The 14,232-nt window shown below is 41.0% G+C and overlaps 1 protein-coding gene across 1 annotated transcript; it reads right to left on the bottom strand.

Annotated features, from left to right (window-relative positions):
• Window positions 1–2,961: 2,961 nt before the first annotated feature.
• On the bottom strand, window positions 2,962–8,752 carry LOC124484716 (eosinophil peroxidase-like). Its single transcript, XM_047045781.1, has 16 exons — window positions 8,692–8,752; window positions 8,163–8,234; window positions 7,985–8,072; window positions 7,539–7,723; window positions 7,309–7,441; window positions 6,465–6,594; window positions 6,143–6,349; window positions 5,637–6,000; window positions 5,263–5,423; window positions 4,811–5,069; window positions 4,535–4,705; window positions 3,974–4,211; window positions 3,685–3,896; window positions 3,450–3,502; window positions 3,216–3,263; window positions 2,962–3,003 (listed from the first exon to the last, which is right to left on the bottom strand). Exons 2-16 carry the CDS (start codon window positions 8,230–8,232, stop codon window positions 2,989–2,991), a joined length of 2,334 nt encoding a protein of 777 aa, XP_046901737.1. The 5' UTR covers window positions 8,233–8,234; window positions 8,692–8,752; the 3' UTR covers window positions 2,962–2,988.
• Between the last annotated feature and the right edge of the window lie 5,480 nt (window positions 8,753–14,232).

The raw sequence follows: 14,232 nt of genomic DNA, 5'->3' as shown, positions 1-14,232 counted from the left end.
TTTCATACCTACCGAAATCCCCCCCCCCCCCCCCCCCCCCCCCCCCCCCCCCCCCCCCCCCCCCCCCCCCCCCCCCCCCCCCCCCCCCCCCATATCTTGGGACAATAAGATCTGACACACTCCAACTATGCGGGGATGTGGACAATCTGGATGGTAACACTAACTGGGTAATAGCTTGTCAACTGGTATTGAATACAATACTTTTTCACTACTACACCCATTTATAATGAAGCGTTGGTATTTCTTTGTATGAGAGGTAATGTTATTATAGGTATATATATATACAGTGCCCTCCAAAAGTATTGGAACAGTGAGGCCAATTCCTTTATTTTTGCTGTAGACTGAAAACATTTGGGCGTGACATCAAACGATGAATGTGAAACCAGAGATCAACGTTTCAGCTTTTATTTCCAGGTATTTACATCAGGATCTGATGCACAAATTAGAAAATATCACCTTTTTGTTCGAACCCACCCATTTGTCACGTGAGCAAAAGTATTGGAACATATGACTGACAGGTGTGTTTTGTTGCCCAGGTGTGTCCTATTACATACATTATTCAATCAATAAATACCACTGAATGTCTACACTCAGGTTCAGATTGGGTAAGATAGGTTTTGTCTATGCAGACTGTATTCAGAGGTGAAAACAACATGAAAACCGGAGCGCTGTCTTTGGGTGAAAAACAAGCAATTGTGAGTCTTAGAGAAGATGGAAAATCAATCAGAGCCATTGCAGAAACATTGGCCATAGCCAGTACAACCATTTGGAATGTCCTGAAGAAGAAGAAAACTACTGGTGTACTAAGTAACAGACGTCAAACAGGTAGACCAAGGAAAACATCAGCAGTTGATGACAGAAACATTGTGAGAGCTGTAAAGAAAGACCCTAAAACAACTGTTAGTGAGATCAGCAACAACCTCCAGATGGCAGGAGTGAAGGTATCACTATCTACTGTTCGCAGAAGACTTCATGAACAAAAGTACAAGGGCTACACCAGAAGATGCAAACCACTCATTAGCAAGAAGAATAGGAAGGCCAGGCTGGAATTTGCCAAAAAGTACAGAGATGAACCTCAAAAATTCTGGGACAAAGTTTTATGGACTGATGAGACAAAGATTAACTTTTACCAAAGTGATGGAAAGGCTAAAGTTTGGAGAAAGAAAGGAACTGCTCATGATCCCAAACACACAAGCTCATCTGTGAAACACGGTGGAGGTAATGTCATGGCTTGGGCTTGCATGGCTTCTTCTAGGACGGGCTCATTAATCTTCATTGAGGATGTAACACATGATGGCAGCAGCAAAATGAACTCGGAAGTCTACAGAAACATTTTGTCTGCCAATTTAAGAAAAGATGCAACCAAACTGATTGGCAGAGCCTTCATCATGCAGCAAGATAACGACCCAAAACACACTGCCAAAACAACAAAGGAGTTCATCAGGGGCAAGAAATGGAAGGTATTAGACTGGCCAAGTCAATCTCCAGACTTAAACCCTATAGAGCATGCATTTTACCTGCTTAAGAGGAGACTGAAGGGAGGAACCCCACAAAACAAACAACAACTGAAAGAGGCTGCAGTGAAAGCCTGGGAAAGCATCAAAAAGGAAGAATGCAAAAGTTTGGTGACGTCAATGGGTCACAGACTTGCTGCAGTTATTGAAAGCAAAGGATTTGCAACTAAATATTAAGTCTTATTCACTTAAATATGTTTTAAGTATATCTGTTCCAATACTTTTGCTCACATGACAAATGGGTGGATTCAAACAAAATGTGATATTTTCTTAGTTGTGCATCAGATCCTGATGTAAATACCTGGAAATAAAAGCTGAAACGTTGATCTCTGGTCTCACGTTCATTATTTGATGTCAAGCCCAAATGTTTTCAGTCTACAGCAAAAATAAAGGAATTCGCCTCACTGTTCCAATACTTTTGGAGGGCACTGTATATATATATTTGCCATTCCTAATGTTTGATCATTCATTATCATTCCACAAATTCGTCTTAATGTTTATCCAAAATCTCAGGTTGGCTGTGACAGCTTCCTCAGATGGTTCCATCAGTGTTGTGTTCAAATCCACCTGACAGAAGGATATGTCTGTGCTGCCTGCCGTAAACAGCCCTGACCTGTTTTCATGATCAAGCCTCAAACTTGTTAAAACTCTTATTGAAATTATCACTCAATTTCTTTCTTTTTTTCTACCTTTTGTTAAATATATCATCACAGTTTTTTTTTATAAATTTGATGAAACCAATCAGAATGTCATCATATTAGATGTTTTTTACTAGCCATTCACAAAGGAAGCACTGAACATTGCAAGTGGGAAGATACTAACAAGGCTGTGGGAAGCAGGATCTATAAAAAGGATATGATCGTAAACACAAAACAGTGGCAAGTAGTATACTGAAAGGGAAATAGAAGTTGAATTCGTAGGAAAGACCTAAAATAATCTAGCTATACTCATTTACCAGACGATTCTATTACAATTGGCATATAGTGCATTTAGTAAGTAGCCTATAATAGCAAGTAATCAAGAATCAGAAATGAATAGTTATACTAAAAGTGATTTGTACAAATAAATACAAACAAAGATGTTCGCTTTTAGCAGACAGTGACTATGATAACAGCAGTCGCAACTACAACATAATTCACATATTACCTCATTACGATAATAGGACAGTGTAGCACAGCATCAACATCGTTTCTCAAGTGAAGCTCAACATCACGTCTATTTTTATGAGACAATCATTCAGATTTGACATGCAGCACGACAGACAAATCATATAGGCTCTCAAGAGCAGCGCAACATCACTTATATTTGAATGAAACATTAATAAAATAGCCTACTGACAGTTTCCTCAAAGCCTAAAAAGAGGGAAACTAGGCTTAACATTTTACATCATCGAGATATCAATAATTTTTATATATCGCCCAGCCCTAGTTGCTGGGTAGCGTTGCTGTTGGATCGGGGTGTCCGGGGGGACCCCTTAAGCCTTCAGTACCTGGGGATAATCACCAAGGAGTAGGTGGGAGTTATGGACAGTTAATGTCAAGTTCTTAATGCTTGTCATAGTACTTATGACGATAAAGGAAAACATGTATATTGTTTGATATATATGTTTACAGTAGGCTTTTTACACAATGTCTGATATTAACAACAACTTATGATATATTGGATCGATACATTTATAATCTTTTTGCAATAAAGAACTACCTCGTTCTCCTGGGAGTCCTGGGGGCTCAGCTGGTCCCTGTAAACAATCTGTGGGTTTAGGAGGAGAAAGCATTTAACATGAAAATTATAATAATCTGTCATATTTATTAAAACATTGATTCATTTGGTTCATAAAGTGCATTCCTTGCAGCAAACAGACCCACCACCAAAAGATTTGATTTGACTGTATGTGTTGTGCTTGCTTAAATTACTTCACGTCACTCAGAATCTGACCTCATTTCTGTCCTCATTTTCCTCAATGTCATTCTTGCAACTGCCTGTTGAGCCTGCAAGACCAAACACAAATACATGAGCCCTGAAGACAACGTCTTTGCTCTCTATCATAGGATCATTGTATATTCAAATGGGAATACAGATTTGAAACCAAGGCAAAGTTGCCCGCTGCTTGCTGATAGAATGTATAGCAAATGCAAGGGGTGAAACAAAACCTTCTTCAGTGGCCATTTACCTGTCTCACCGGGTATCACTCTCCAGGGTGAGAGGTTGAGGGAAGGGAGGCCCCTGCAGCTGACAAGAGGGTTTGATCTCGAGATGATGCGGAAGGGGTCGCGGGGGACCATGTCGATTCCAGTGTTATCACAGATGATACGTCCCAAAGAGACTGACCTCAGGGAAGCTCTTTGGCTTGAGTTGAAGACGCCTATCTTCTCGTACCACAGCCTGGCAACAGCAATACAGTAACAGGTGAAACACAGCCTCACAATACATAATACATTTTGATGCACCAAAACCCTTACCTGTCTCCCTGGCGAATCCTCTTAAACTGGTTGGCTATGAGACAGGCAAAGAGTGGGCCCACACGTCCATTCGGAACAAAGGGCTCGGCCACGCCTCCCAGCCAAATATCAATGTTGGCTGGTGTGCCGTAAAGCTGTAGAAGCCTGCGGGCCAGTGCAGGGTTCCTCAGGACCTGTGCCAACTCTTGTAAGTTTCGGGGCTCAGAGAGCCCGCAGAACTTGCGCCACTTGTTGTAACCTTGAAGGGAACAGGTAGTGTAAGTTGGCATATACTGTAAATGTTTGTTTCGATTCACTTTCTTTTATCCTATGCGGTTAAACATGATTTAATTTGCCTTTTTTTATTTAAATAGTTAACAATAGAACAGAACGGAATGCCTTGTACAGAATGTATAAGCCAGAATGTGTAAGAAAAGAGATTATGCTGTACACTGGAAAAGGCCTGATGGACTGTTAATTCTTATAAACAATAGAGGGAGGTGAGTATCAGCTGTGGGATTCAATTCCGGAGGAAACGGAATGAGTGAGTTTATAAGTGGGAATGGAGAAGGAGGTGTGTACCGGGCAGTCCGTGGTCACGTCCCCTCTGCATGTTCAGAGAGGCCAGGTCCAGAGCTATGTGCATAATAAACTGGAACAGTTTATCCCTCAAAGCGGTCACCATCATGTGGTCCTGAGTCCCCAATTTGGCCGGACGGATGATCAAACCACGGAGGAGAGGGTCAACACCACCTAAAGGGAGAGAAAGAGCGAGAAAAACACTATCAAAGGTTTCTTACTTCCAGGTGATAGAAATCTGACAGGCGTTTCCTCCATAGCCCCTGCCTTGTCACTTACCCTCAAACACCACTCTCCAGGGGGTGAAGAAGGCCTCAAATAAAGGCACGTTGGGAAAACGACGATTCTCATTGAGGTTTTGGTCAACACGGAACACCACGGGCTGGATGGCGAGGTGGGCAAAGCGGTATGCAGCCGTAGCAAACACGTTGGCGATACTTGGATCAATGGCCTCATTGTAACCAGGATAGCGACCTAGCTGACGGTTCATCACATCCGGGCCCACAATGTGAGGCAGGTAGTCTCGGAAGACGAAAGTCTGATAAGGGGATGGAGAGATTTTGTGTATGAAGGCAAAACTGATGTAAATATGCTTTTGTTTGTTAGCTCAACTGTATGAAACTAAGTTGTTTGTCTGGAATAAACCAACTATTATTATTATTATTATGAAGGCAAAACGGTGAGAAGAAAAACGGTGTGCATGTGCAAGTGTGTGTGTGTGCATGGGTTACCTGGGCGTAGGCGCCCTGAATCTTGCGGGCCTCTTGGTAGAGTGTCTCACTGTCCCAATGTGGGTTGATGCGACGCAGCTGACGAGCCAGCCGGTTGTGCTCACGCATAAAGAGTGTGTGAATGGATGTTAAGCCGATATTCTCATCCACACGTGAATCACCTGGGGCAAAGAAAGTGACTCGAACATCAACTTAAATAGTCACAGGCACCATCATTATAAAAGGTCCCATTAACAATTGTCCACAGCCAACCACTGAACCTAGATGTTTTAAATCGTCGCTGCCCTTCAGTTTCTGGTTGCCTCAAGTTAAGTTTGTGGTTGACTAAAAGGTGTTAGCATATTGTAAGAGAAACACAGTTGAGATCGACCAACCTGCAAAGAAACAGGGCACCTCCTTGGCATTTGTGTCATTGGTGATCCTTTTGCGCGTGGCGCACATGTTGCTATTGAGGGTGGCGAAGGGGAGCAACTCCCGCCCGTTGTCTGTAAACTCGGTGTTGACGCGCAGAAGGCCGCCGTCATCGGTCAGGTTACGGAGATCCAAAGCCAGCGCCTCCTCTGAACCATATACTTGCCCCAGGTCTAGGAAGGCTGTTAGAGCATTGATCTGCTCCCTCTTGTTGCTCACACCGCCAAACATGTAGGCTGTGTTTCCTGTGCCGCAGACTGGTGCAGATCGGAAGACGGGGATGCAGTTGTTGGGGCCAAAGGGAATGCGAGGGTCCCGCCGTGGAATCTGGTCACGGAGGATGGTATATGGTTAATGGCAAAAGCGTTGAACTGAGTGTTTACAATGTAGGATGACCCATTTATAGACAATTAAGCACCCCTTCCAAACTGTAGATGTATTTAAAACTTGGGAAGTGAAAGTCACTGACTGGGATGGGGAAGCAGGGTTCCGAGCGCTCACAACTCTCGTCGCAGTCCAGGCCATTGCTGAAAGAGCGGATGCTAGGGGAGAAAGGCGTGAATGTCAGGTCGTGGTCATTCCACTGGCCAAACAGGGTCACGAGATGGGTGAACTCTTTATCGCTCTCCACAGCCTCATCCGTTGTGTTCACAATAAGGTTTGAGACCTCCCTGACCTGAGAACAAACGGAAGAGAGAAAAAAACAAAATCCCAGGCGTATTAATGACCAGTTTGTGACATTTAAGGTGATATCTTGCTTTAATTTCTAAGTTCTGCTTCTGCAGTCATACCAGAGGAAGCACGAAGTTGTTGAACGTCTTATTTTGGTCCCAGCCTATAGGCTCAGAGATGCCATCGTCATACTGGGCAGGTAGCAGGCGTGTGAAGGGGGTGTTGGAGGCTCCGAAGAAAGGGTTCTTCCTGGAAAATAGACATTGAGAAACCTAACTTTAGAAACTCTAAGGGAAAGGTTTTCAAATTGTGCAGTAAGGGTTCTGTGGCCAAGGTTCAAAGAAACATCCTTAAACTTCAGCTGTTCTTCCTCAAAAAAATACCTTAATATTTCACAACAGACTAACCACACAAATGTGTTGGTACCCTTAAATGTATGCAAATAATTATATTTGTGTAGCTTTTAAAGTCTGAAAAAAAGATAATGTGGTTGCTCTTATAAGAGGTCTATAGGTCGTGTTCACACTTGAAGTTCGTTTCTCTTCTTTCTCTTAGTTCGGACCAAAAAAGAAAATTATTAATTTAGTCCTGGTTCGCTAAGCGCTCACACTGGCATTTTTAACACCGAACCTAAACAAAATGCATACAGATAAGGGCCGAGTTTCCCAGATTCGTTAAGAAGGTCTTAACGCTCAGAGCTTCTTAGGAGAGTTCTAAGAACACTCTAGAACGCTATTGGAACGCTCCTAAGAAAGCTCTTAGCGTTAAGAGCTTCTTAACGAATCTGGGAAACCCGGCCAAGGTTTGTTTGGAATCCGAGACCCTTCAGGCGGTCTCGGTACGCTTGTTTGGTATGCACCAAGATTCAGATGGCAGTGTTCACACTTGTTAAATGAACAGAGCAATCGCACCAGAGTTCGTTTTAATTTAACCAAACCTGCCAACGTGTAAACAAACCCTTACAAGTTGTTGCAGACACTTGTAGCTGTGCGATACTTGTTGATGTTGGGGGTGGAACGACAGGATGGAGGCCTTACTCTAGCCGCACAGCCAGTTACTCTGACGATGGTTTCAAGATCCTGGTCTGAGAGTATATCTGAGGTCACAGGAAAAGATTATTAGTATGTGTGTGAGTGCCCGATACGTCAGCGTGTGTGTTTCTCAGTTTGTTTGCATGCCTATGTCTAACTGACCTGTTGCATTAATTACGTTGATGGAGCGTTTGTGTGCATGGTGTACATTGGCTTTGATCAGTCTCAGGGTGTTCTCCATGTAGTCTGCAGCTCTCACGGCGGACCGTGTGTCTCTGCGCGGTTGCTTGTAAAGACGTAGCACATCTGAAGGCTTAACTGACGCGCTACGCACTCTGGCCAGACTCCTGAGGCACAAACAAACATACACAGATCATTGATATAACATGGCCAAGCGACGCTGTGTATCTATTAATCTCTGCCAGGAATACAAAAAGCTGAAATATTTAGAAACCCAGAAATGTTTTGCCTGCATTGACCACAGCTGGGATTAAAACGATGCGCATTGCGCTATTTCGCCAGACAAACAGTTGCTGAACACCAATTAGAAGTTGGCCTACTAAGACAATTTTGCAAATAGAAGATGGAAACTTGTCAGCTTCACTCACTTCTCTCTGGAGTACTTATAGGCATCGTCCACAATTCTCTTTGCCTCCTCCAGTGCACTTTGTAAGTAGGGGCTGCCCAAGCTTGCCTCTGTTGACCATGATAAGCAAAATAGGTCTAGTATATATGATATATGCACATCAGATTAGGAAATGTGGCCTGTCTGTTTAAGTTTCCTACCTGATAGGACAGAGTAGTTGAGTGTCAGCGCCAAGCCCAACGTCAGAAGGAGAGAGGGAAGGAGATTCATCTCTGAAATGATGATGAGAAATGGTGTTGAGATGCCATAACTGGGAGTTACATTCCCTTGCACGACTCTTAAGGACACAACGTCATTTGGCACAGCCAGGAATCAACCCAGCAACCTTCTGATTAATAGCCTGATTCCCTAACCGCTCAGCCATCTGACCCCCGATCCCATCTGAGTTCCTCAAGAAGACTCTTAGGTCAAACCAATAATATCACAAAGAATATCAAAGAAACAAGTTGTAAGAAAAAATAATATATATATTTATATATACCACCTGTATTGAACAACTATGACAAAAATGGCTTTATAATCACACATACACATACGTACATAAACAATAGACACAGCTTTGAACACAACCTACCAATCTACTTTGAGTTAGATGTTCATTTATAAATAAAAAATAACTATGACCCTCATCTGTAAAGAAAGTTAAGTGTAAGGCTTAAATCCTCTTACCTGTGTGAGTCTTTTACAACTGCATGAATTGGAAGATCAGCCTAGTGTTATATCTAACCAGGAACTGTGCATTTATAGAAAAAGGTGAAGCCTCACCCTTTATTGTGTTGCTCAAGAGGACAGTATGTTTCTCACAAACCGCCACTTACCTCTTCCTCCTTCCCACTTAGAGACCTTGTCTCATCCCCTCAATGTTTGATGGAATGAAGACTGCTTTCTATTGTAAAACTATGAACATAACTAATAACCAACTATAAACAAAACAAAATGTTGAGGGGTTTTAAGGGACAAGTGAAGACTCACTTGTTCAGGTTAGCTTTTGAGTAATCTCTGTCTTTGGTCTATTGATAATTTGTATCTGTTTTTATTTATTTTATTGTTTATTATTAGACTTTTATGTTATATTGACAATGTACATTGTAAAGCACGTTGTGACCCTGTCTGTGAAAAGCGCCTTGTACCTACTTACTTACTTACTTGCTTACTTACTTACTTACAAAAGGTGGTTCGTTTGTGTATTTCTTGGCCTTGCATAGTTTTTGCATTACGTACTGAATCTTTATTACCTCATCTTTCATTAACTAATGACTGCACACCTTTAAGCTTTTGGGAAACAAATATTGCACAGTTTAATTACCTTTAATTACCTTGGGTGAGTTCACCGTCAAGGTTTCTATCTAAGGGATGCATATATTTAAACTTTAGTTCCCCTGAAGAACCACTATTCCACCTTCAAACTGTGTCTCTGTTGAAATTGGGCCTTAAATGGAAATATTGCTTTCTCCTACAGTATGTTGACATGGCGTTGCTCTACACTATTTCCACACAGAATGTTAACTAGAAGGAACTTTCTGTGCAGTAGAGGAAGTGAGTCAAGACCCATGTTACATGGAGATAACTTTGATGTTACTGCTGCTAGCCAAGCCAATTATGTTACAGACACCCTTGTCTCTTTTCGTGGGCTGCAGCCAGTCAGACGTACTAAAAGAATACAAAACAATCAATTCATTTCATTCGGATTCATTTAATGAGTCATTCATTTAATGAGTCATTCATTTTTACGCCCTCGTTATTTGTATCAACTGATCTTGGTTTTATCTATAGACACCTTCATATTTACACACTCAACTGATCTTGGTTTTATCTATAGACACCTTCATATTTACACACTCAACTGATCTTGGTTTTATCTATAGACACCTTCATATTTACACACTCAACTGATCTTGGTTTTATCTATAGACACCTTCATATTTACACACTCAACTGATCTTGGTTTTATCTATAGACACCTTCATATTTACACACTCAACTGATCTTGGTTTTATCTATAGACACCTTCATATTTACACACTCAACTGATCTTGGTTTTATCTATAGACACCTTCATATTTACACACTCAACTGATCTTGGTTTTATCTATAGACACCTTCATATTTACACACTCAACTGATCTTGGTTTTATCTATAGACACCTTCATATTTACACACTCAACTTTCCACAGTCTCCAATGTCATTACGATCTGAGCATCTTATACAAAGCTTCACTGATAACTTATACCACTAAACCATCATGAAGTGGGACTACTTCATTTCAGCAAAATTACCATGGGAATAGGGGAAGGAAATTATATATAAAAAAAGACCAGGAAATTCCCTGGTAATGTTTGACTTTCCTCAGTACTTATCAATGAATCATGTAGATGTATGTTTTGAATTGGATTATTGTTCTGGGTTAACCCTGACTGGAGCACTTTTCATCTCAATACAATTTATCATCAAAATAAGGTCTTGGGCTTAGAAGTAATGGATTAGAAAGTTATAGGTGGTAATTCTTTGCAACAGGGTTGCATGCCCTATTACTGTGCTTTGTCTGTATTTAAGTGTGCTAGAGGCAAGTGTGTAAGAGGTGAGAGATAAGACAACACTATTGATCTACATTTATCTAAACCTACTTTGTAAAAATGGAAAATGGAGGTGTTACAGCAGCAGAGAGGTATGCAAATTATTTTACAATAAAATAAGAAATACAAAATATAATTAAATGGACAAATAATAGAATCTGAATTAACTTGACTTACCATGTAAGTTCACATAAACATGTAATATAAACAATATGAACACATCATATAAAATACTGTGTGGATGTGTGTGTGGGGGGGGGGGGGGCAGTTATAGGCACGGGGGGTGGGGGCTGTCTCAGGTCCTTTTGTACAGCCTGATGGCTGTCCGATCAAAGGAGTCACTCAGAGCCTGTTGCTGAAGATACTATTCATCAGCCACCACTCACTATAGAGGGGATGGAAGAGGTTTCCCAGGTCTTGATTTTGTCCTTCATCCTCCTCTCCACCACTGTGTCCAGACTGTCTTGTTTTAGACCAACAACAGAGATGGCCATCCTCACCAGCTTGTTGAGTCTGGTGCCTCCTCAGCACGCCACAGCAAAGGACAGTGTGCTGGCTAACTAGTTGAACATCTGCAGTTGTCTGCTGTTCACCTCAAAGGACCTGAGCCTCCTAAGAAAGAATTACAGTAACGTTTAATGTCTACAATAAATATGAACTACCATAAAGATTGGCAGAGAAGTAAAGCCTTGCACAGCACCATTTTTCACTTGGGAACTAGACAGTTCCCCTTTACAGAAAGCCAAATTGACATAAAAAAAGGAATTGGCAAGACATTGGTTCATCATATGGTAATACCATGACCAGGGCCGGATTAAGACATTTTGAGGCCTGGGTCTAATTACCAGGATGAGGCCCCTATATCGCCTCAACGCACATCATGACACGCACACAAACCCACACCAGGTGCACTGACACATCAGTGCTTTAAAGTCCACAGAGCCACTCTATAAATATGATCAGTTTAAACATGTGACTCACCATCATCACATCAGTGATATTAAAAGGTCAGTTTTCTGCTCTTTCTCAATGCAAACTCATCAATGAGCTCTTCAAAGTAGAGAACAAGTTGAAAGAAAAGAAAGAAGTTGGCGCAGTATGTCATGCTCTACTAGGGATGCACCGAATCCAGGATTCGGATTCGGTCGAATATTGGGCTTTCGGATGCGATTCGGTTTCGGCTGAACCTTACATTTTTTCCCACCGAACCCAAACCCTACGCTTGCGTTACGCCGGTTACGCTGATCGAAATAATGACGCCGCCGTTGAATTGACATATCCAGATGTATCCTTAATATTTGTCTCTTCTGTCATCTTCTCTCTTCACACCCAGAGTCCAGAGGGCAGTACACTTTGACTCAGACTCCTGCAGTGAAAGCTGTTCCTTCAGGAGATACAGTCTCTATAGGATGTAGAGTTAGCAGTCAAACCAACCAGCCAGACAAAGGAATCACTTAGTTAAGGCAAACAAATGAACAGTAATCGGCTGAAACGGATTGTTGCCTATTGCAGTGCCCCTAGAGCTTAAATAACATGACCTTTTATGGACCTCTTTACAACACGGTTCTGAAACCCTATATCAACTTTGGTGTCAATGCAGCAACGATTTGGGGTCCATGTACGGGAGTTTAATTCCTTGTCCCATCAAAACGGAACAAGCAGGTAATAAGGAACAAGTACAACTTTTGTGAATCCGTTTTTTTGTTCAAGTCCCATTGACTTGGGAGTTCGCCTTTCCAACTTCATTCAATGCATCAACTAGTCCATAATTGATGTAGGGCTTACTGATTATAAACGAATGCAAAAATGCTGTAGTCATGTTTTTCCATTTCTATTTAGTAATATTATAAGATCACAGCAATTATCATTTGTATTAGCCTGTAAGTGTGGTGGTCTTTCGGTAAATGGTTAGCTAACTGATAGTGCTTATACAGTTGTGGCCATAAGTTTTGGCAATGACAAATGTTGTGTTTTGCAAAGTTTGCTGGTTCAGTCATTTACACAGATACAGGAGATTTTATTTAACTTTTGTGTACAAACAGAGGCTGCAAATGCCTTCCAAACTTCCAAACAGGTATTTGTCCTCCGTTTCCCTTTACAGCTCTAGCAGAACACACAGATGGTCAGAGAAATCTATTTGAAAAAAGACAGAAAGAAACAATTACAATAACTGTGTCTGTGGTTGGTCAGCAAGTCCCATCAATTCATTCGGGAATAGATTTCCCAACAGGAAAAAGGAATACATGTCATATGATTTAAAATAAACAGTAGTAGATGATTCAAAATATACCACTTATAATATGGGAATGTATTATTATGTATCATTATGACAGACTATTGCCAGGCTCGTCATTTTACAATAACCAAAATGAATACTTGTTCCACACTATGCATAGGCTACACTGAAATGCGTAAGTCATACATAGAGTAATATATTCTATATCTTAAGACTTTAAAACCTTATCCACATATTCAAGATGACACAGTTTGTCCTATGTTGACATATATTACTTTTTCATGAACAAAAGGGCTAAAAAGCCTATAGCAGGAACCACATCTCAACTTTGGAAACAGATTTTGTACAGCTCTTACAGGAATAATAAGTCTCATTCAGATGCATGTATTGACCAAACTCAGATGAACAGCACAATAAATAAACTTCAAGAACCAGACATCTTGGATTTCTCTGGTAAGATATATATCGTACAACCATGAGAAAAAGTTAAACATTAAGCGATACAATGTCAAATCAAAATTTGCTTTTGTAGAGGTTTAAAAAATAAACAAACACAATAAACTGTTTCAAATGCCCACATCCTCACAGTGGGCAATCTGCAGTTAAAAACAATAATGAAACTGAAAAACAGATTGTGTATGCTGCATGGTTTGCATGTTGACTTGTCAGACAGGACGAAATGGTTACAGACTGTTTGGCAATTACATTGAAACAAAAGTAGCAGAAGTTGCCAAATTTTGAATAAGCAAACTGCTAGATATGGAGTCAGTTATGACAAAAAATAACAAACAATACAGACACCGTTCTCTTACTACTGTACAAAGTGAGTACCCGGCTATTACTAATTTATTTCCCCTCAGATGAGTGTTTTCAACTTCATAGATACAGTAGTCGACTTTTTTTTGCACACACATGAAACAACAACAAAAAACGGAATGCGGCATTGGATATCCTGTTTATTTCAAATGGTCACAGAGGCCTAAGGCAAGGTGAAGGTCGTTGACTTAGTGACATTTGTCTTTTCTCACCCCAAAAACCTTTGAGATACTTTCCCTCCCAAAGATGATTTGGGTGTTAGTTTGGTCAAACCTTTTATACTTCAATGGGAATATGGCAGCATCCACATCCTACAATGTATTGAAAGCAAACAAATCTCAGGTCTCTTTCTGCTGTTAATCTTAGAACACAGTAGTCCATATGCCCCAGATCTTTGTTTGCCAAAGGCATAGTGGGACATTGGCATCTGTAGTCTTCCTGACATTTTTCTACTGACATATTCATGCTTTGAATCCAACATGAATACAAACTTATCAAAGCAAGCATGTAGAGGCACAAAGGGGCAGAGCAGGGCACCCAAAAAGGCCTAATTACAGTAATGAAAGGGGTGTAAATGAATGAT

The sequence above is a fragment of the Hypomesus transpacificus genome, chromosome 22, assembly GCF_021917145.1.
Source record: "Hypomesus transpacificus isolate Combined female chromosome 22, fHypTra1, whole genome shotgun sequence".
Lineage (NCBI taxonomy): Eukaryota > Metazoa > Chordata > Actinopteri > Osmeriformes > Osmeridae > Hypomesus > Hypomesus transpacificus.
The sequence above is the reverse complement of the archived record's forward strand: the minus strand, read 5'-3'. Positions and strand labels throughout refer to the sequence as shown.